The 22,354-nt window shown below is 40.5% G+C and overlaps 1 protein-coding gene across 3 annotated transcripts in view; it reads right to left on the bottom strand.

The window, feature by feature from the left end:
- Positions 1-5,348: 5,348 nt before the first annotated feature.
- LOC120530043 (putative protein TPRXL) overlaps positions 5,349-22,354 on the bottom strand; it is a 37,196-nt gene continuing 20,190 nt past the window's right edge. For 2 of the 3 annotated variants that reach the window (XM_039754201.1, XM_039754202.1), the window contains 5 exons: positions 15,288-15,441; positions 9,359-9,394; positions 9,247-9,276; positions 6,093-6,155; positions 5,349-5,986 (listed from right to left, as the gene is read on the bottom strand). In XM_039754201.1, coding sequence (XP_039610135.1) covers positions 5,367-5,986; positions 6,093-6,155; positions 9,247-9,276; positions 9,359-9,394; positions 15,288-15,291 — 753 coding nt within the window. In that variant the 5' untranslated portion in view covers positions 15,292-15,441 and the 3' untranslated portion in view covers positions 5,349-5,366. The remainder of the gene's footprint in view (positions 5,987-6,092; positions 6,156-9,246; positions 9,277-9,358; positions 9,395-15,287; positions 15,442-22,354) is intronic. The other variant, XM_039754203.1, reaches the window with a different exon arrangement.

Genomic DNA, 22,354 nt, shown 5'->3' with positions numbered 1-22,354 from the left:
TATAATTACATTTCAATAAGGAATCCATTCATTCTTTTTGCGAGATCTGGATTTCTTGCCAACAGGTGTATCGGAAGCAGACGTCGCGGCAGCAGAGGCAACAGAGGCAGAAGCCCCGTCTGGGGAGGGTAGTTTGAAACTCTCTAGAAGTTCCCTAGTGTCCATGTTTGGTACGGCCGAGGTCGGAATGTTCAATCCGGCCAAGGCCTTAATAAATTCTTTCCAACCCCTAGGTCTCCGATTGGACGGTATGTTGTGACGGGCGGTTAAGTTCCGCATTAGATCGACCATATTCGTTCCGGGTAACGGTTCTCCACAAACTCTCCCAAGCCATTCCAATAGGATGTATTAGGGTGATGCGACATTTTCTGTAAAATTATTTCAGTATATTTCTTTGATTTATCCGGAGTACTTTTCAAAATCTCGTCGTACACCCGTTCTTCTGGGGTACTAGGAGCATCTTTGTGCGTCTCCGGCGGCACCTCCTGGCTCTCGACAGGCATCAATAATGTCAGAGAACCGGTTTCTTTATCCGCTTTTTTCACAAAGGTAAGGTATCTTTGCAAGACGGTCGTATAAAGTTTTACTTTTGCATCGACGGTCAAGTCATCACGTTCAAGTATGAGTTTCATTTGTTTATCCAGTTGACTTTCCGTAGCGCTTAGAAGGTCGTTGGAAGGTGGGGGTTTCTGTTGCCACTGAGCCATTTGTTGTTGAGGGACCAAGTACATCTTGCGTGTGTATTCCATATTTATACTCTCGACACTATTAAACTAGTAATGAAAGGAATGGCTGCGCTTAACAGGGCTCCGAGAAAACCTCCTTTCTGATTTAAAAGAGTTTATTCCTTTTTAAGGGTTAGTTTTTTATCGCTTAGTTTTTTTAACGGTGCAGCAATGCTTCTTCAGCAACTTGAACTGTCTGGAAGTTAGGGGGACATGGCCTTTTAAAGTATTGAGAGCTATCTTGGCCAGAGCATAAATGAAATCATCAGGAGCCTCGCTCAGCATCGCTTTTCTTCAGCGACAGGAGACCCTGTGCAGGGTCTTGAGCAGAGGGAGATTTCTTTTTATTCTTCACAACATGCCGTCTCTTTTTCAAATACTCGGAAAATCGCACGTCTTTATCTTTTCACGACGTACACCACAGGCCAATTGGGAGGGAACAAGCCAGTATGTAAGCGAAATTCGTCAGGTGTCTGGGCTTTCAGATCCACCAACAGATAACCGTAAGGGTGTCGCGTAGCATCCTCAAAGGCCTCCAAGAAAAATTTCACCCTGCCGGGGTACATTTGACGCGCTAAATTGGTGATTTGCAGTTTCTCTCTCGGGTTTTTAAAAAGGGTTATGTAATTGGCATTCAGATTTATTGTTCTACTTTTCTTACCTTGAAAAAATAAATTTTGGACCAAGTAAATGATGGACAAATTCCTGTGATGAGTATATTTTGTGAAGGCCCTCTCTATCTCTTGGCTATGGCTCGCTTGTTCCATCAAATCGTCGACGATCACCAAGTTAACTCAATCAGGCGGCAGTAGTTCATCGCTCGCTAAGGAAGCGGGTAATCCCTCTAAAAATTTGATTTTGGGAAATCGGGTTAATAGTTCGTCGTACAGAGGCTGCCAGCAGCTATAAAACCAGACTATATTGTCAGGGCGACGAGAAAGCACATGTTCTGTGTGTTCCAAAAGCTTTGTCACATAATGCGATTTGCCCGAACAGGAGGGTCCCGAGACTATTTTTGAGAACGGGTGTTGAAGTCTTACATCAAAGCCCTCTTTAGTATCCATAGGGTAGAGATGTGAAATCGGGCACGATTGAGTGGACGATTTTGCAACGTCAGGGTCTTTTGTTCCTATGAATCTGCGCACCATGAACGGTTATTTCTTTTGTGAGATCGTTTTCTACAAAACTATGCACTAGATCCATTAACGAATATAGGTTTACCTCTTTAACCGTTTGGTGATTGAGAGTAATACCCTTTACTTTCATGCAGACCTTGCCTTTGAACGTTTTGTACGCGTACGTTTTTGGACCCCCAGAAACAAATTCTTCTATGTAGTCATCAGGATCTAGTTTGCTGGTGAGTTCACCTAATTAGTCGCCGAGCGGCCGCGTGTACTGTCCGGCGATGCTGTGAAGATAATGGAATCTGTATCATGATACAGAATCCTCGGCCCTAAACGATCCAGCAATTCGTACAATTCTAGCCAGGCATAGGCGTGGTCAAAGCGGTGATCACCACATTGACAGGGCCGGGTACAACGTATCGGTCATCCGCATACCTCCACTGCATCTGAGCGATTTTGTCGCTGACAAAGCCAAAATAGGAGACCAGATACACGTCTGAGAACAGGTAATCAAAGAATTCTTGGGTGTGTTTAACAAACGTCGTGGTCAGTTGGTTAGGCTTCTGACCGAATTTTCCCCAAAGAGAATTCAGAAATAACTTGGAAATTTGTCTCTTTGCGGGATTGGAGGCTATGTTTTCATGCTCCAATAATACGCCTTCTTTTAAGAAATAGTCGTCAACATAGCGCCACCGGGACGCTTCGTCCACGGCTCAAGATGGCCATCCAGAGGCCTCCTGTTTGCCTTTCAGATGAATTTTGATGTAATCGGAAAATAAATCTGCGGTACTCTATTCAGAGTGCCATATCTCATGAATTTTAAAACTTTGTACCCTTTATCTAAGGCCTTGAGTATTTCGACGGTGCACCAGGTTCCTGTTAAAGACCTTTCCCGATCATTGTGACGGCAAAGGCCGGTGGATGTCTGGGTTTCTGCACACGTACGGCACAGAACGAACATCAATTTATTGCAAATTCTTAAAGGGAGGACCGGAAAATACAAATTGCGAGGGGCTAACAGGGTGATTTTAATGAGACCAAAGTATTGCTTAAGATCGCCAAATTCTTCAAAAACAAAGGTCGGATGGCCGATTGGGTAGGTTTTTGTTTTGTTGACGTAGGGGTACAGACTTGTAAAATCGTAATAATGCATTTGCTCGTCGCCTTGAACCTTATGATATAATTTGATAGCGTTGGTGCGCCCTCCATAAAGGGCATCACGGGGATTGATAGGTTCAGGAAACTCAAAGCGTCTTAAGAAATCCTGAAGCTCCGCGTCCTCTTTTTTCATGCGCTCCCAATCGTGTTCCCAAAGCACTTTCACCGTCAGATTAAAGTTTTCACGCAATTTATTGAGTTTGTCGTCAAACGTTTTAAAAAATTCTGCATAAGACGTCCCCGTAAGAGGGTGCTTGGCTTGCGCATCGTAGCACTCTGGACATCCGTGATAAAAGCAGCCAGCAAACTCAAAGGCCGTCGGGACACCCTGAACTTCGGCGTAACCATCTAGATAAAAGGACCCCATCTTGACTTCACCGTGATTCTGCGCATGTCGAATGTTTATTTTTTCCTTCTCGGAAAGAAACAGCCACTGAATAGCCCCTGAAAGCATTAGAATATGCTTTGTGAGTGCTTTTGTAATGATCAGTCGGAATGATTCCAATTGCATTATCAGGCATACAGTTTTGTCTGTACATGGTCAGACAGAGAGAAGCTAGGGTCATACACTGAAAAGGATCAATATTACCGATCCCGACAACTTAATCTCTAAATTTCATGCATGCGGTTCTTAAAATAATCACGTCGTTTCGACAATAGTAGGCCATTTCTTGTCTAAAGTTGAAGGTACCGCTTTTAACCGAATCGTACCAAGACAAAAACTCCTCTCTTTCCTGGCTCATCATGTGTTGAATGCCGTAATATTTAGGATCGGGGTATGGTCCGATGTAGTCTTGATTTTCAGCGGTATTAAAGAAATGGGGAAAGTACCCTTTTTGAGCATGGAATCCCAGGGCTTTGGGCATACTGCTCAATTTCATAGGTAAGAAGTTCAACGAGTCGATAAATCTCAAGTTGTAATCTTCTTCTATAAAGCACATTAATTTACAGCCCTGAGATGTTACAAATGGAGTTTGCCCGCTTTCGACGAGATCTTTCAGGAGGAAATATCCGTCATACCCCTTAGAACTGTGAGCTATGAACGTGTAATCTTTGTATTTCGGACATCGATATCTGTGAAAGAACTTTGCTACGCAGTCCTCGCCGGAACGTCTCCACGATTGACCATTCCAATGCATGCAGTGGATGTAATTGGGGATGTGAGTACTGTCATCTTGACGACACTCAAAATCGTAAAACACGTATTTTTCGTGGTTTGGTCTTTGCGGCAAGCTTTGAATAAAACACTGATGGTTTTCATCCGACTCTTTCATGACCGCTCTACAAACGCGACAGTGTTTGGATCGACACTTGTGAGGTTTTGACCCAGCTTTCAAGCTGTATCTCTCGTAACAGAGAGCGCAGACTTTAAAGACGTCGCAGATACTTTCAGACCGACGCGTCTTTTCATTCCATTTCGGTGTTTTGTGGAGCTCGAAGCAAACCCTTGATCGACAGAAACGACAACAGTCGGGACATCGAAAAGCCTCCCCGTCAACCAATCGACAGTTTGTAGATAAACAGACGTCACAGTGTTGTTCGCAGCGATGTCGTGACGGTATAGAATATCCCGTGTAACAGAAATCGCAGACGTAGGAAAATCCCAGAAAGCCTTCTAGATTCAAAATACCGTAATAATGCTCCTGGTGCAAAAATAGGAACGCCGTCTTTGGTTTTCTGACCCGGGACGCTTCAAATTTTAATAGAGCAGTGGTGTTCGGTTCCCTGTACCAGACGATAATTTTAATTCCTAGTAGCCTCTCAAATTTTTCGACATCTGAAAACGTTACTTTCTGATCCGTTGATAAACCGACCCCGACGTGCAGACGGCGAGCCTCTTGTTCACACAATTTCTGATTGTTTCTGAACCTATCGTTTAATACAGCCAGCAAACCCCTGGCAAAACAGCACTGATCATCCTGGTTAAAGGAGATCCATAAGTGCTTCCGTTTCTTTGAAGGATTACATAGTTGAAAAGGGAACATGCTTTACGCCTGGCCCTGCCGCCACCAGATGGAACCCTAGCCACCCGAACGATTAGCGTCAGACTGGAATCGGCGGAGGGGTAGGTATTTTAGGGGGTTTTATAGAATATTCAAGGTTATTAAACATCTCTTTTAATAGTCTCAGGTTTTCACTGGACGGCCTTTTCCTACCTTTACGCCCTACAGGATGTTCACGGAAGCTGTCTGTACCACTGTCGCGGCTGCTGTCGCTGCTGTCGCGTTCGTTGCTGCTACCGCTAGACCCGTTTTCAGACATGACCTAAATTTAAACAAAGGTTACAGTTATAAGCACAGAAAATAAAAATTTGCATTCAATGTTATTTTTAATGAAAAAGTAATATAAAACCTATCCTTTAATTTCTGGGTAGAACCTTGGAAAAAGTATACAGATGCAGCAAATGTAAACTCATGTCGGGTACGGAATTGTACCCAGGAGACTCTAATTCTATAAATTGCTCCAGTGCCCAGCGAAGAACGTCGCCCAACTGCACCAGTCTTTCGCGATGTCTCCGGTCGGGGTCAGGCCGATGGGAATATCGGGGTGAATAACGATTTCTTCGCCGAGATCCTTGCTCAGAGTGAAGCGATGTCGGTAAAGGGACCACCCTGGGGGTTGAACGGCGGCTAGAATTAGAAGACGCCGATGATTGCGCTGGAGAATACCCCCGGCTGCTCTGATAGGTTGTCGGAGATTGCCCTTGGCTGCTCTGAGAGGGTGTCGGAGATTGCCCTCGGCTGCTCTGAGAGGGTTTCGGAGATTGCCCTCGGCTGCTCTGAGAGGGTGTCGGAGATTGCCCTCGGCTGCTCTGAGAGGGTGTCGGAGATTGCCCTCGGCTGCTCTGAGAGGGTGTCGGAGATTGCCCCGGGCTGTTCTCCGACGGGGGTGGTACTTGTTGATTCTGCCAGCTTTCGTATAGTGCTAGATTGTCTGAACCTTGCAGCAATTGCGTTAAAACACCCGGGAGAGTTGAATCTGAAAATAAAATTATATCCTTTTCAGTTAAAGGAATCTTTTTCACAAAATCTGCAGATAAGTGTGTTCCCCAAAGTTTCATCCATAAATTGAAAAGGACACTTACTGTGAATGTACAAATCAGAGTAATCCCTTTGAGAAACTGTTTCGTTTTGTACAGAATTTTCGTCTACAAAACAAAATACATACCTATTTAAAAAAGCATTTCCCCATTCCAGCGCTTGCAGCTGCTGAAACCAAATGCACGAGCTCCAATCCAGACACACACATATATACACAAGCTGATCTACACGTGTTTATGCACACACACGCACACCCACACACACACCCACAGCTCAACCGGTTAATTAACACAGAACGTTTTAATACGCCTCATCCCTATCCCTTGTAACTACCCGAAGCACTTTAACAAACTGCACGAACATCCCCTAAAATAAGTTGGATAAAATCATTTTCAAAATAATCGGGTCTCAAGGTATTAAAATATAATCTCATAAATACAGAAACACATAATATTCATTTACCCAATGATTCAACAATACTTTTGATACGTCTAAAATCACCAGGGGCCTCATGTATAAACGGTGCGTATGCACAGAAATGTTGCGTAAGAACTTTTCCACGTTCAAATCGCGATGTATAAAACCTACACTTGGCGTAAAGCCACGCACTTTTCCACGGTACTCATGCCTTGTCGTACGCAAGTTCTCCGCTCGGTTTTGCAAACTGGCGGCACCCAGCGTCAAAGCAGTGCTACTGTTCTTGTGTGATTACTCATTATTTTCATGACGCGGCTTTATAAATACACTGAAACTAATCGCATATTGTTTATTAGTGTAATGCATCTGATTGTAATTAACTCGTAACAATATAATGGTCCAGGGAACAGCCATAGTATTCCAAATACCATAACTGCTTTAGCGTTGTTACTCTCACTTCTTCTTCTTCTTCTTCTTTCAGCTCCTCCCGTTAGGAGTTGCCACAGCGGATCATCTTTTTCCATATTACTCTCACTGCACGACTCGGAGTATTGATATCACTGTATCTGAGTGTGAATCACAGCAGCAGCTGATCGGAAAGAGAATTATCGGTATACAGCTTTAAGGACACGCTGTCTCAGCCACTACAAAACGTTTTAAAGCCTTTCCTGTACGGACCTCGCGGTTCAGAAACAGTTTAATCCCAAGAACTTTAAATGCACTCAATCAATTGCACCTTGTATAACGATTTGTACTTATAAGTACAATCAGCCCACTGTAAACTTCCACTACAGTTATAATATCTCACAACCTGGGCCACTTTATAAAGCGCGTATTTACATATGATGACGATATCATTTTTAAGGTGAAATGCAGCAAAACATGTTTGTTAAATTATACACATACAACTTTAACTTCATTTAAATAATCTATATTCTTCACTGGGAGTGTCGTGAAGGATAGAATAATTAAACATGTACTACGAAGATATTTCAATGTTCTTTAAACGTTTTGAAGAATCGGCGCTAAGCTTACAGATGGCTTAACTTCTATTACAGAGCTGATTGTGTGGCGATCGGTTACTTGGGGAAAGAAAAGCAAGGACTCTTGGGCGCTACGCCAATATATATTGAATATAAAACAGAAAGAGAAAATAACAACACAGCTAAAAACGCAGCGACAAATTTCGACAAAAGATAAATGCTTGTCATGAGCACGAGGCTCATGAAACACATGTTTAATAATGTGCTTTAGCTCCTATCATCATGAAAATGACATCACGTATACATCTCAGTATTTTAGTTATTCAGAGAGCTGTAATATCACAAATGTAATGGACTCTGTGTCCAGTTGGAGGAAGAGAGCCAGTTTAAGAAGCAAGTAGTGATTCACACACATAGATCACATACGAGTAGAAGATCAAATACAAAACAAAGCATTTAACGTGCTACTTTAATTACGATGTAATTTTGAGAAACTGGTTAATTAAACGATTTTAAGATGAAGTTTATAATTTTCTACTAAATGACAAAATAAACTACGTGATTAAAGTGGAAAATTCGAGATTAAAGTTGACATTTCGTGCGTTTTCCCCACCGTGTGCCTTTTTTCTCTGTACCCTAATAAACTTTCATATGACACTCAGACAGTGGGCTTACAACTCGCCTTTTCATGGCAACTTTGATATGTGACTTCTTTTTTATTTCCGGCACTGTGCGATTTTGTGAATGTGAGCTTTCAAGTTTCTCCAACACGCTATGTCACTCGATCAACTTCATTTTGTTGATTATACCACGGTTTATTTGAACAAATAGTATGTTTTTCCTTTGCCTCCACTTGGTATTCGCTGAAATTCTTATATTTTCTCCGTGCTTTTCCCATTGTCTTTTCACAGAAGGCTGCGCTTAAGGGCGATTTATATTCATTTGCATATTCAAATAGGCGTAATTCTGGGAGGAGTTGGGGCGTTACAAAATGCGCGTGCATGAGCGTTAGTTTTCACGCTGATCGGGATTTATGTAACGAAAGAATGTGGAAGTTGGAGTACGCACAGATTCCTGCATCTGGATTTTTCTGTGCGTAAGCACATTTCGGCTTTTGTGCTTACGCCATGTTATAGTGCGAGTTCTACGCACGGTGTTATACATGAGGCCCCAGGACTTTTGGGGACTCTAGTATGTATTACATTTCATTTAGCAAAGCTCATGTGCGAAAGCTAGTAATCGCATGCACGACTGCGTGCACACACGCACGCACATAGACACGTTGTAAACATTTTATCATTTTAATAAAAATTCTCATCTGTTTCATCAAAATCAATCGCGATTCTACCTGTATATATAAATCTAAAGAAAATAAAATAAAGGAATCAACCGCACGTTTTGAAATAACTTTATTGTATTCCTGGACATTTTCCATTACAACCCAGTAATTATACTCAAATATTCACTGACGCACGTCGTTCATGCGGTTAGTTAAGACACATTTATAGACTCATCATTCCCTTTCATGATCGGATCAGCACGTTAGAAATATGTTATAAGCAGTTTTATATTGACAAACACGTAAACGCTTACACATGCACATGCGCTCCCCAGCTAACACCGAAACACTTAAGCGCTTACACATGCACGCGCGCTCCCCAGCTAACACCGAAGCACTTAAGCGCTTACACATGCACGCGCGCTCCCGAGCGCATGCCGATACACGAAGGCTGGGGGCTAAATACTGATATGAAAGCCATGCGCGTATTAAACAAGATATATTAAAAAAGGTTTTTACCATTTTGCGAATCGACAGGTATGAACAGCTCTAAAGAAAAAATATAAGAATTAAGACCTAAGTTTTTAAAACATGTTCATTTAACGCATATAAGAATCATGAATAGCCTTACCTGGGGCGTCAGTGACATTGTCCGATGCAGAATATGCTGTATGAAAAATAATTGCATTTCATTTAGCTGTAGTCATTAAAATTACAATACATTATTCTAATAAATTCGTGATGACAAACCGTTTTGGGAGAAATTCATCTTGTTGTTCTGAACGAAGCGTAGAGAAATGGGGATGGGGCACGAACGCTGCTTATTTATATGCTCAAAAGAGCTGGATTTTTTGAAAAGTGCCCGTTGATCTGTGGTAACAGATGCTTACCCATCATTTTAAACGGACACCCGTGTAATGTCCGTTGTCCGGTGTTTAATTCCACACCTTTGGATGGACGAAGAAAGTCCAGATTTTGTTTAATAGAATCCATTGTAACCCGTAGATTTCTTTAAACAGCTGTACACTTCTCCGTAAGACCTTTTTCACAAGTTTGCACGCCACCGAGGTTAAGGGTCCGAACACATTTCTCCAGTTTTAATGTCACTACACTGGTTACCTGTGTCATTCAGGATTGACTTTGAAATTCTGCTTATGGTTTATAAAGCCTTAAATAATCTCGCCCAATCTTATATATCGGAGTGTCTGACACCTTATATTCCAAATCGTAACCTCAGATCCTCAAATGAGTGTCTCCTTAGAATTCCAAGAGCAAAACTTAAAAGAAGTGGTGAGGCTGGCGGCCTTCTGCTGTTATGCACCTAAAATCTGGAATAGCCTGCCAATAGGAATGCGCCAGGCTAGTACAGTGGAGCACTTTAAGAAACTGCTGAAAACACATTACTTTAACATGGCCTTTTTATAACTTCAATTTAACTTGATTTAACTTAATCCTGATACTCTGTATGTTTAATTCTTCATAAAAGCTATTCATGGTGGCTCTAAAATCGGTACTGACCCCTACTCTCTCTTCTGTTTCTTTTTCCGGTTTCTTTGTGGTGGTGATGGCCTGCACCACCTCCACCTACTCAAAGTATCATAATGCTCCAACAATGATGAATGGATTAAAAGCCAGAAGTCTATGTGACCATCATCATCAAGTCCTTCTGTAAGAACCCTAAATCCAAAGAGGACTGTTTCATTTATGTTAGGTAGAATGCACAGAGGGGACTGGGCAGTCTAATGGTCTGGAATCCCTACAGATTTTATTTTTTTCTCCAGCTGTCTGGAGTTTTTTTTCTGTCCCCCCGGCCATTGGACCTTACTCTTATTCTATGTTAATTAATGTTGACTTACATTGTTTTCTTATTGTGTCTTTTATTTTTCTATTCTTTATTATGTAAAGCACTTTGAGCTACTGTTTGTATGAAAATCTGCTATATAAATAAAAGTTGTTGTTCTTGTTGTGCCACCGTGCCACCCGCACAAATAGCATTTTTCATCAAGTTAAATAGGAACTATTTTTTTATCATAATTTGGCCATGTTAGTTTGGTTTCATCATCTATCTCTCCCTCCCTTCATCACGTCATCCTGCTTAATCCAATTTTTAAGTCCATGTACACCCAAAGCTGTAGTTACATTTGACTCACGGCAATAATACTGAAAAGAACACCAGTCCGTTTTAGGGCACATTCAGATTCTGCTGTACTCATTTTGATTAATGTGGCCCTCATTAAGTCAATTGCATTAAATTCTGTAGTGTCTGCTAAAAAGAAAAGAATAATAGGAAATACCCAGAAATGAACATTGCTGAACGAAAATCAATACATTTTCAGATACCGTCAGCAATGGCACCTTGTGGCACACAGCAATTACGTCATCAGTTTGTGACAGATGGAGAAGAAAAACAGAATTTTTTTTTTTAAATGAAGAATTACTATACAGTATTGCACTTATGGAGTAGTCCTGCCTACTACTCCTGTCAGCAACTTAAATCTTCACAATTTATGCATTGCTTTTTTACAGATATGTATATTAGTTCATGTAGTCCATGTGGATCCCTTAATTTATTGTGTAATATACTATGTAACCTGGAGAGAGCAGACCTGTACCCCAAACACCCAGACACAACCAAACCACACAGTTGCAGGTTCAAGGAAAACATTTTATTCAAACAAAATGCCTTCCATAGGTTTATATCACCTGATAAATCAGTCACAGTTTCATTGCTGTCCTTTCCTTTCCTTTTCCACTACCACTCGACACCAACCAAGCCTAGTCCATCTCCTCCCAACTCTGAATGCTGGATGAGGCAGAAGTGACTGCATTTCAACATGAATCCTGGTTTTCTGTGTGAAGAAAAACTTTGTAATGTTTGTGCTAAATGTTCCTTTAACAAATTTTCAACTGTGTCCCTGTGTTCTTTATGAACTCGCTTTAAAATCACAGCCTTGATCCACTGGATGAATTCCCTTCATAATTTTAAATACTTCAATCATGACTCCTTTTAATCTTCTATTGTTTAAACTGAAAAGACCCAACTCTTTTAATCTTTCTTCATAACTCATCCCCTGTCAGCCTAGACACTCTTTTGTGGACTTTTCCTCGCGCTGCTATGTCCTTTTTGTAGCCTGGAAACTAAAACTGCACACAGGACTCCAGATGAGGCTTCACCAGTGTGTTATAAAGCTTCAGCATAACCTCCTTGGAATTGTACTTCACACATCAAGGCGCTATATAACCTGACATTCTGTTAGCCTTTTAATGACCTCTGAACAGTGTCTGGCAGTTGACTCCCTAATCCTTCTCATAAAGTGTACTTTCGATTTTCAGACCTCCCACTGTGTATTGAAACCTCACATTTTTACTTCCTATGTGTAATACTTTTCATTTACTTACATTAAATTTAATTTGCCACAAATCTGCCAAGCTTGTATGGTGTAAAAGTCCCTCTGTAATGATTCGACAGACTTTCGATTATCTGCTAGTCCACCTCGCTTGGTATCATCGGCAAAACTTAACCAGCTTGTTACTTTCATTCATATCCAGAAGAGCATATGCATTCACACAGTATAGAGGCTTTGAATTAAAGACCACATTTTTAACCAGTAAATGAGGAATAGTGGTGGGTATTCAATAAACCTCTGAGTGCACTAGTTTGATTTTCAGAAGGTATTTATTTAACATTTGTTTTAGCAAAAACAAAAAACGGATGCATTTTGCCAGTTGTTAGCATACTGTTCTGTCCGAGAGCAAGAAGAGGACCAGGAGATGAAATGTAGTTAACACCAGAAATGAGTTAAAATCTTAGTGATGAAACGTTTTTGCAGCCATGTCTAATCACTGTTGCAGCATGAATAATGAGGCAGGCCAAAAGACAAATGCTTGGGGTGCCAACAAAACCCCATTTAGTTCCAACAAGAAAAGAAAACTGTAAATAAAACACATGCTCGATTGCGCTCTCTGCTTGGAAGCAGCTCTTTTTAAGGTATGCTCTTTCTCTCTCTATCTCCCTAAGGTTGTCAGATCCGATATGAGACACTATCTCCATTTAAAACAGAGGGAACCAAAAGGGGTAGAGCTTCCTTGGCCTTGTGTTGCCCTAAAGGGGCAGTTTCTCAAGTCTGTGAGAAAGAAAAGGAAACAAAACTATTAGCGACAGTTCCCCTTCTCGTCCTGGAGTGATACAACATACCTTAGGTGGGCTTAAAAGGCAACCCTCAGGCCTAGTTAGTGACATCACTAACCAGAAAGTCCGAGAGAAAACAGTAAGACTGGAAGTCCGAAATTTGAGAAGAAAAAAACGCACAAAGTTTGTGTTTTTATCCAAATCACTGATAGGGAATAAATCTTTGCACGCTGATGATGCAAGACATGGTGACGTCTGCAACAACATACACAATACAATATAATATAATTTACTTTTTTTTTAGCCCAAAATCACACAAGAGAGTGCCGCTCTGGGCTTTAACAGGCACTGCCTTTAGATAGCCCCCCAGCCTTGACCCTCTAAGAAGACAAGGAAAAACTCCCAACAAAAACCCTTGTAGGAAAAAAAAATGGAAGAAACCTTAGGAAAGGCAGTTCAAAGAGAGACCCCTTTCCCCTTTCTTTGATCTTTTCAACATTTTGTGGCAATCAGGAATAACATGCTGGTAATGGGAATCATAAGCTGGTGGCACCGAATTGCAAAACAAAATAATGTCTCGGCACAATGAATTACTGCAATTAATCATTATATTCAGGAAACGTAATAAAGTTCTAGGAAAAAAAAGCAACCTATACTCCCATGTATATTTTAGTTCTAAGGAATTTATTTTAAGAGAAAAAAAATTCTCAAAGTGAGCAAATCATAACACATACAACCAAATGACTTGATGTGTGGTTTGTGTCACACAAGTAACTTGAAATTTTTTTCATGGATGCTTTTCATACTGATTACTGTTGTCCAACATTGCTCTCAATAGATGCCCATTTTACCAGAAAATGTTTCATCTCCATTCTCCATAAACACATGAGATTATTTTTTATTTCTTGACAATCACTTCAAAACATATGGGTTAAGTAGCACAAAAAATGTCATTTTTGGGAGCAGTGTTCCTTTAAGTGTTTTTATACAGCTTATAGTTCAGGGGTCACCAACACATCGCTTGCAAACTACCGGTAGCTCGCCACCCCTTTCCAAGTAGCTCACCAAAGGGTTAATGAATCCTACATAAATTTAAAACTTGATTAGTCAAATTAAGGGTGGCCGATCTTTCCATAAAATCATATAACGATCCATAATCTGAATTGCAATCTATCTTTTCAATGTGGCATACACTTAAGAGAATATCCGGACTCAAACTCATCAAGACTTAAGTAACACTTTATTTTAAATATCAAACAAAGTTGAATTCAATTGTGTTCTCTAGCGAAGCGGAGTTAAGGCACACGCTCTGAAGCTGGCGAGTGAGTGAGGAAGACCCCTCACCTCGGCCCGCTGAGTGGATCTCGGATTCACGCAAATAAATCGGTACTGCAAACAAACTACAATACATAGCGAAATGAGATAAATCACAAAATCAGCTTGAATGTTCAAACAAATTATAGAACAAACTGATCTAAATTTGTTAACTGTTCTCTCGTAAAAAGCGGACAGACAGACTGACAGAAAGAGATTGGATTTTATATATTGTATATTAGTTAACCTTCAAAATAATGTGCAGTCAAAGTCTCAACAGAATTCTCAGCATTTCTGGAGCTTCGTAGAGCCAGATAACTATAAGAATTTTCACCAAGGAGCTCTGAAAATGTCTGCTTTGTTTGGGTCTCCATACCTCTGTGAGTCTGACAGGAATGTCATGAAATCAAAGTTCAGAACAAGACTGACAGACGAACATTTAAATGACTCCATAAAAGTGAACCTCAGTGGCTCCACTCCACCAGACACCTGCCTCTCTTGTTGACTCCATGCAGTGCCTGTCATCTGACTAACTAAAAAACACATCGCACATGCAACTGGACATGTGAATAAAGTGACACAGTCACATGTGACAAAATGACAAATTAATAAGTCATATCTGTGTGTTGGTAATTGCATTGTTTTGTTTTGACAACATTCGTGTTTTAATTCAATAGTGTGAGATACAGTAGAAAAGGCATACAGACATACATAATGCACTTGCAGGTGAACTAAATATTTTTTGTGATGTTTTAATGCAAAATGTGAGTTGTGGACACCATTTTGTAAATGTTCAAGCAAAACAAGCTAATTCAGTTTGCTTGGATTGAAATAAGCTATGAGAATAAACGTTGGAAAGTGTGAGGAGCTCTTGGCCATTTTCATTTTGTAAAAGTAGCTCTCAGGGGAAAAAAGTTTGGAGACCCCAGTTATACAGTAGTTTAAATAGGTGAATACTTCATATCTGTTTCTTTTTTTGTTGTAATTTTAATGCTTGATATTAAAAATAAAATCTCCATCAAACTAAAAGCATATCCTACATAGTGAGTCTTAAGAAGATTGGAACATCGGTTAAAATGAGAAATGGCTTTAAAAAAAGAAAAACAAGTGAATTTACCCATCAATTAATGCTGCTCGAACTGTTCTGGATTTCCCTGGTTTGCTGTCACTGGAGTCGTACCAAAAAGTACAGCTAAATCTTTCCGATGGAATCTCCACTGTGCAATTTCTACCTTCTAGAAGGATGTGCCAAAAATTGTCAACTCCTTCCCCTGTAAAAATTGTGAAAGAAAGGAAAACAAGAATTAGAGTGAATTGGGATTTTCTAACATAGAATGTGAATTACAACACATTTGACAAATGAGAGGAGACCATTCAGTCCATCAAGCTTGTTTGTTTATACCTGTGGAGACACTTGTTACATCCTTTTATCTGTTAATAAAGTCTAAAACTGGAACCAGAACTCTATGGGACTCTGAGTGATTCCCTAGCTTTGGATTTTATTGGTTTGGAATTTATTTCTGCTATAGCTTTTTCTTAAGCATGTTAGTGTGATGTGTGGCACAGTGGTAGTGCTGCTGCCTCGCAGTAAGGAGTCCCGGGTTTACTTCCCTAGTCCACCCTTTGTGGAGTTTGCATGTTCTCCCCCGTGTCTGTGTGGGTTTCCTCCCACAGTCCAAAGACATTCAGGTTAGGTGGATTGGTGATTCTAAATTGGCCCTAGTGTGTGCTTGGTGTGGGTGTGTCTGTCCTGCGGTGGGTTGGCACCCTGCCCAGGATTGGTTTTTGTCTTTCTCCCTGTGTTGGCTGGGATGGGCAGTAACAGATCCCCGTGACCCTGTATTTGGATTCAGCGGGTTGGAAAATGGATGGATGTTAGTGTGATAGAGCACCTCCTAGAGGTAAAGTATAACAGGCACAAAAATAATGTTTTATTAAGAAAAGTTCAAATATTAGATGATTAAACAGAAAAGAAACCCTCATTGCTCCACTTTGGCTTTGATCGAAAAAATTTGATATCTTATAAAAATATGTAAAAAAAATCTATGCAGTAACATTATCATGTACTGCATAAAAATAAAGATGATGTCTTAATTAATATTATATATTAATATATAATATAATGATATATTCAATATGAAATAACCTATGAAATTACATTATGAAAATAGAATTGAATAGTAAAATAATAGTCATGTTCTGTATTTGTTTAAGGCAATGTGTATTTTATGTTTTATTGTTGTTTTTGTTAATATTTGTTGTGATGTGAGATTTTGCATTTAACTTGATAAATATTTTGTTTGTCTTTATTTGTAATTTAGCCAAAGCAGTGTAATTTAGTGTTCAGCTGCTGTGGTGTTAATGAAATTAACAACAGATGCACTAAAGGGGCAACAATGAGATGACCCCCAAAACAGGAATGGTTTAACAGGTGGAGGCCACTGACATTTTTCCCTCCTCATCTTTTCTGACTGTTTCTTCACTAGTTTTGCATTTGGCTACAGTCAGTGTCACTACTGGTAGCATGAGGCGATACCTGGACCCTACAGAGGTTGCACAGGTAGTCCAACTTCTCCAGGATGGCACATCAATACGTGTCATTGCCAGAAGGTTTGCTGTGTCTCCCTGCACAGTCTCAAGGGCATGGAGGAGATTACTAGGAGAGCTGGAGAGGGCCATAGAAGGTCCATAACCCATCAGCAGGACCAGTATCTGCTCCTTTGGGCAAGGAGGAACAGGATGAGCACTGCCAGAGCCCTACAAAATGACCTCCAGCAGGCCACTGGTGTGAATGTCTCTGACCAAACAACCAGAAAGACTTCATGAGGGTTGACCCAAGGGCCCCATGTCCTCTAATGGGCCCTGAGCTCACTGCCCAGCATGCAGCTCGATTGGCATTCGCCATAGAATACCAGAATTGGCAGATGCACCACTGGTGCCCTGTGCTTTTTACAGATGAGAGCAGGTTCACCCTGAGCACATGACAGAAGTGAAAGGGTCTGGAGAAGCCATGGAGAACATTATGCTGCCTGTAACATCATTCAGCATGAGCAGTTTGGTGGTGGGTTAATGATTGTCTGGGGAGGCATATCCATGGAGGGTCACACAGACCGCTACAGGCTTGACAAAGGCACCTTGGCTGCCATTAGGTATCAGGATGAAATCCTTGGACCCATTGTCAGACCCTATGCTGGTACAGTGGCTCCTGGTGCACGACAATTCCTGGCCTCATGTGGTGAGAGTATGCAGGCAGTTCCTGGAGGATGAAGGAATTGATACCACTGACTGGCCACCACACTTTCCTGACCTAATTTCAATAGAACACCTCTGGGACATTATGTTTTGGTCCATCCAATGCCACCAGGTTGCACCTCAGACTGTCCAGGAGCTCAGTGATGCCCTGGTCCAGATCTGGGAGGAGATCCCCCACAACACCATCTGTCATCTCATTAGAAGTATGCACCGATGTTGTCAGGCATGTATACAAGAACACAGGGGCCATACAAAGTGCTGCATACAATTTTGAGTTGCTGCAATTAAATTTTGGCAAAATGGACTAGCCTGCCACATAATGTTTTCACTCTGATTTTTGGGGCGTCTTTGAATTCAGGGCTCTGTAGGTTGATCATTTTCATTTCCATCAAACGATGTGGCATCCTTTCATTCCTAACACATTACCCAGTCTATATCAGTATAGATATCCAGGAGGATTTCTTTTTCCCATTGAGATCTGATGTGTTTTCAAAGTGTTCCTTTAATTTTTGAGCAGTTTATATATATATATATATATATATATGTAGATATATATATGTAGATATGTAGATATATGTAGATCTGTATATATATATATATATATATGTATATATACCTGTATATATATGACAAAAAAACACTCATAACAGTGACAAAACAATTACATTGACAATCATGTTACGTTGTTTTTAAAATGTTTCTTTTTCTTTTTCATAACTTCTTTAACACACTACTTCTCCACTGCGAAGCGCGGGTATTTTGCTAGTACCTTATAAACAGTGGTAAGTAATGGGATTAGGCATTCTAAGGCTACATATTAATAATACAATAGGGGAAAGTAGAGCAATATATATATATTACTCTACCAAAATAAAACAATATTGAACTATCATTTTTCATGTCTATGTTGTTTTTGTTTATTTAATATTTCATTTCATTTTCTAACCCAGGCATGTGAAACACGCGGCCAGCAACAGAAATCTGTGCGGCCCGCATGACAGATCCTAGTTAGCACTGAACTTGTACAAAATGATTACTATCGTTTGTGATTGAATCATTCTGCATCTTTGGCGTTCCTTATTGACTTTTCTTACTTCTGCCTTCTGACGAAAGCGTGTTTTCCCATGGCATTACGGTACCGGAAACGTCATCTGCTAGTATAGCCACGAGCCTTGACCAGAGTTAATAAGCCGCAACCTCACAACTGAAGTGCTAGGTTACAGCAGGGGCGGCCTTTGGTATGTGCAAACTGTGCACCTGCACAGGAACGCCAAATCCTAGGGGCTGCCACGCCAATATATATTGAACATAAAACAGAAAGGGAAAATAACGACACAGCTGAAAGCAATGTGGCTGGAAAACATTGTGTTTCTTGTTAATTAGTACGCTGTATTTACTAATGTCGCTTGAGTCGGAGCAGTAAGCTATATGTAGTAATATAACGTTCTGCCGTAATGAGAATATCAGTTCACATGAACAGGACTTTGCGCTGTTCTCTTACAATCTTGAGAATACGCCTGAGAATATCCAAATGGAATTGATTGAACTGCAGTCAGATTCTATTCTGACGGCAAAATACAACAAAGTTGGTGTGCCAGGCTTGTATGCTTACCTGCCATCCTTGTATGTGCAGATCGGTAAGTTGGCATCGAAAGTGCTGTCTATGTTCGGAAGCACTTACCTTTGTGAGAAATTATTTTCGTTAATGAAAGCTACCAAAACCCAACATTGCTCAAGATTTACTGTCGAGCACCTTTCATCCCTCATAAAAGTTATAGCTGCACAAGATTTCAAGCCTGATGTTGACGAACTGGTTACTAACTAGAGATGCCAAGGGTCAGGATGAAAGAAATAGATCTCAGACTGTAAGACTCCTATATAATATAATGAATATAATATAATAATATAAGGACCTAGCTAAGAGACTTAAGACTCTAATTGTATGCTGTTGTATGGAGCTTGTATGTAAATAAATAGCTTTTCTTTAAGCTTTAAGTGTTACATTTTTTTAAGTTTTCAGTATTGGAAAGAAAGCTACAATAACTTTGTATAGTAGTATAATAGTATTTGTTACGGTGCGGCCTGCTGACGCACATATGGCAGTCGAAGCGGCCCACCAATGGTAGTGAGTTTGACATGCCTGTTCTAACCCACTTTGTCCTGAACAGGGTCACAGAGGGTGCTAAAGCCAATCCCAGCTAGCATAGGGCACAAGGCATTAACAATTCCTGGACAGGGGTGCCAGTTCATCACAGGACAAACACACACACATTCACCCACACAACCCCAAGCACATACTAGGGCCAATTTAGTGTTGTCACTCCACCTAACCTGCATGTCTTTGGACTGTGGGAGGAAACTGGAGCACCCAGAGATAACATGCAAATTCCGTGCAGGGAAGACCTGGAGAGTGAACCCTGGTCCCCTTACTGTGATGGAGCAGCACTAGCACTGCACCACCAGATTTAATATGTGATTTTATAATTGTGTTCTATCACTTTAAATGCAGGTGAATTCCCTGGAGGCAGGGCTACCCTGACATCACCACTCCTTAGCTCTCCCCCAGGCTACTTAAATTGGCTGAGAAGGCTCGGAACTTGTGCCTGCTTCTTTTTGAAGTGTCTATATATTTGGTATTTCTTGCTTTGTGTTAAAGATTCCAATTTTTGGCTATCATTTAGGACTTGATTGCTGTGGATTGGCTTTTTAAAATAGAACAGAAAGCTTTTACTGTCATTGTAAAAAATTACAATGAAGTTACAAGCACAACTCCAGTGGGGTACAATAAAAGCAAATGGCACTACTTTTATGAAAAAAACCCCAAAACTACAAACACATAATACACACGAAAATACATACAACATAAAAATAATTTAAAAAATGTTATAACACTAAAGGGTATCGCACATTTTGCCCAGTATATACATAACAGTATATTATATGTAAATTATATACTTAAAAAGAAATGAGATCAAAAATGAAACAAGTAGTAATACAGTCAGTCAGTCATTATCCCACCCCCTATATCCCAACATAGGGTCACTTGGGTCTGCTGGAGCCAATCCCAATCAGCACAGGGCACAAGGCAGGAACAAACCCCGGGCAGGGTGCCAGCCCACCGCAGGACCGACACACACACACACCAAGCACACACTAGGGACAATTTAGTAACACAGCAATAAATAATACCAATTCATTGGAGCAGCTGCACGAGGGTTTCTGCAGCTTGAATGAGTCTGTTTCCCAGCACTGACCAAAAATTGTTTAACCTGCCTTAATTTGCTTATTTTTGTTCAATGTATTTATGACCATCTGGAAAGAAACTGTTTCTGAATCTTTTGGTTAATGCTTTCCACGCCAATCTATAATGCCAACCAGAGGGTAAAAGTTTAAATAGGTGGATACTAGGGTGTGAAGGATCCTTAATGGTATTTGTGGCTCTGGTGGTATCTTCCAAGGTGGGCAGACAGCAGGCTGTGATTTTTTTGTGCTAAGTTTATGACACTGTCTTTTGCCGTGCATCTGGCGTACCATACTGTGATAGAGTATGCCAGGATGTTATCAATGGTCGAATGATAAAAAACTACCAATAATATTTGATCCAAGTTTTTTTTTCCTGAGCACTTTCAGTAAGTTCACCACCATTGCTGTGGTGTTCTCAAACCTGGAAAGGTTCTCTGATATGTGGGTTCCCAGGAATTTGAAGGTGTGCACCCTTTTCCACATGGCCTTCAATGATGTGCCTGTTTTTGCTCTTTTGAGCCTTGTTTGTATTCTGCTTTCATTTATAAAGATTCTAATTTACCCTTTTACTACAAGCTGAGGGATCATCTGTCCTGTTGTAATGCTTTTGTTATAGTTTGGTGATATTTATAGTAGTTTAGCAAGCTCCCCATTTTTGGACCTGCCCCATCTGAAGTGAGCTGGTAGTATTTTGTTCCTCACTGGGTTAAGATAAGGCTCTGCCTGAAAGATCACTTGAATTGCAGCCTTTTGAGACCTCACACCTATTTTTATTTGGAGGAAACTCCAAAATCATGCCAAGAACAAATGAAAAACATCCTTTTAAAACTTGTATAAATCATATTTGGTCAATTGCTTCAGATTTCCTGATGACTGGAATATTGTCTATACTGACTCATAAGTGTCGTAAAAAAGAAAATGAAAATGGCTAGAAGAATCAAAAGTCAGAATTAGTCAAAAGCCATAACTAAACAAGATCATTCAGCAAAGCCAGAGCACAATTGAAAAAACAAATGTCAAAAACATTAGCACTGAGCTGAAAAATCAAGAAGGAGAAAATAAAAATCTTCCACGCAGTGAAAAAAGATGTATCTGTCAAGATTGAATAGCCCAGAAACTTGTAGGGCGACTTTTGTATCGCTGACAAAATTGATGTCACAAACAAAGTGTATTGTGGGGAATTCTTGAAAAGATGTGGAAACAGCAGAAAGTTAGCATCACAGCCTCAAATCGGAATGAAAATGTCACAATAAACACATGATTAGATAATGAACTGCTTCATTATATCCATTACTGTAGACTAAATGGAAGGGGAGAAAGGCCAGGTGGATCGGAGGTGGATTCAAATTGTTCTATCATGGTGTGAATGGGAGGAGAAATGGGGTCAGGTTATTCTGAAGGAACAGTATGTCAAGAGTGTTTTGGAGGTGAAAAGAGTGTCAGACGGAGTAAGCTGGAAATTGAAGGCGTGATGATGAATGTTGTTAGTGCATATGCCCCGCACGTTGGGTGTGCAAAGGATGAGAAAGAAGATTTTTGGAGTGAGTCGGATGAAGTGATGAACAGTAAACCCAAGGGACAGAAAGTGGTGATTGGAGTGGATTTTAATGGACAGGTTGGTGAAGGGAACAGAGGAGACAAGGAGGTTATGGGTAGGTATGGTGTCAAGGAGAGGAGTGAAGAAGGTCA

This window comes from Polypterus senegalus, chromosome 5, assembly GCF_016835505.1.
Source record: "Polypterus senegalus isolate Bchr_013 chromosome 5, ASM1683550v1, whole genome shotgun sequence".
Lineage (NCBI taxonomy): Eukaryota > Metazoa > Chordata > Cladistia > Polypteriformes > Polypteridae > Polypterus > Polypterus senegalus.
The sequence above is the reverse complement of the archived record's forward strand: the minus strand, read 5'-3'. Positions and strand labels throughout refer to the sequence as shown.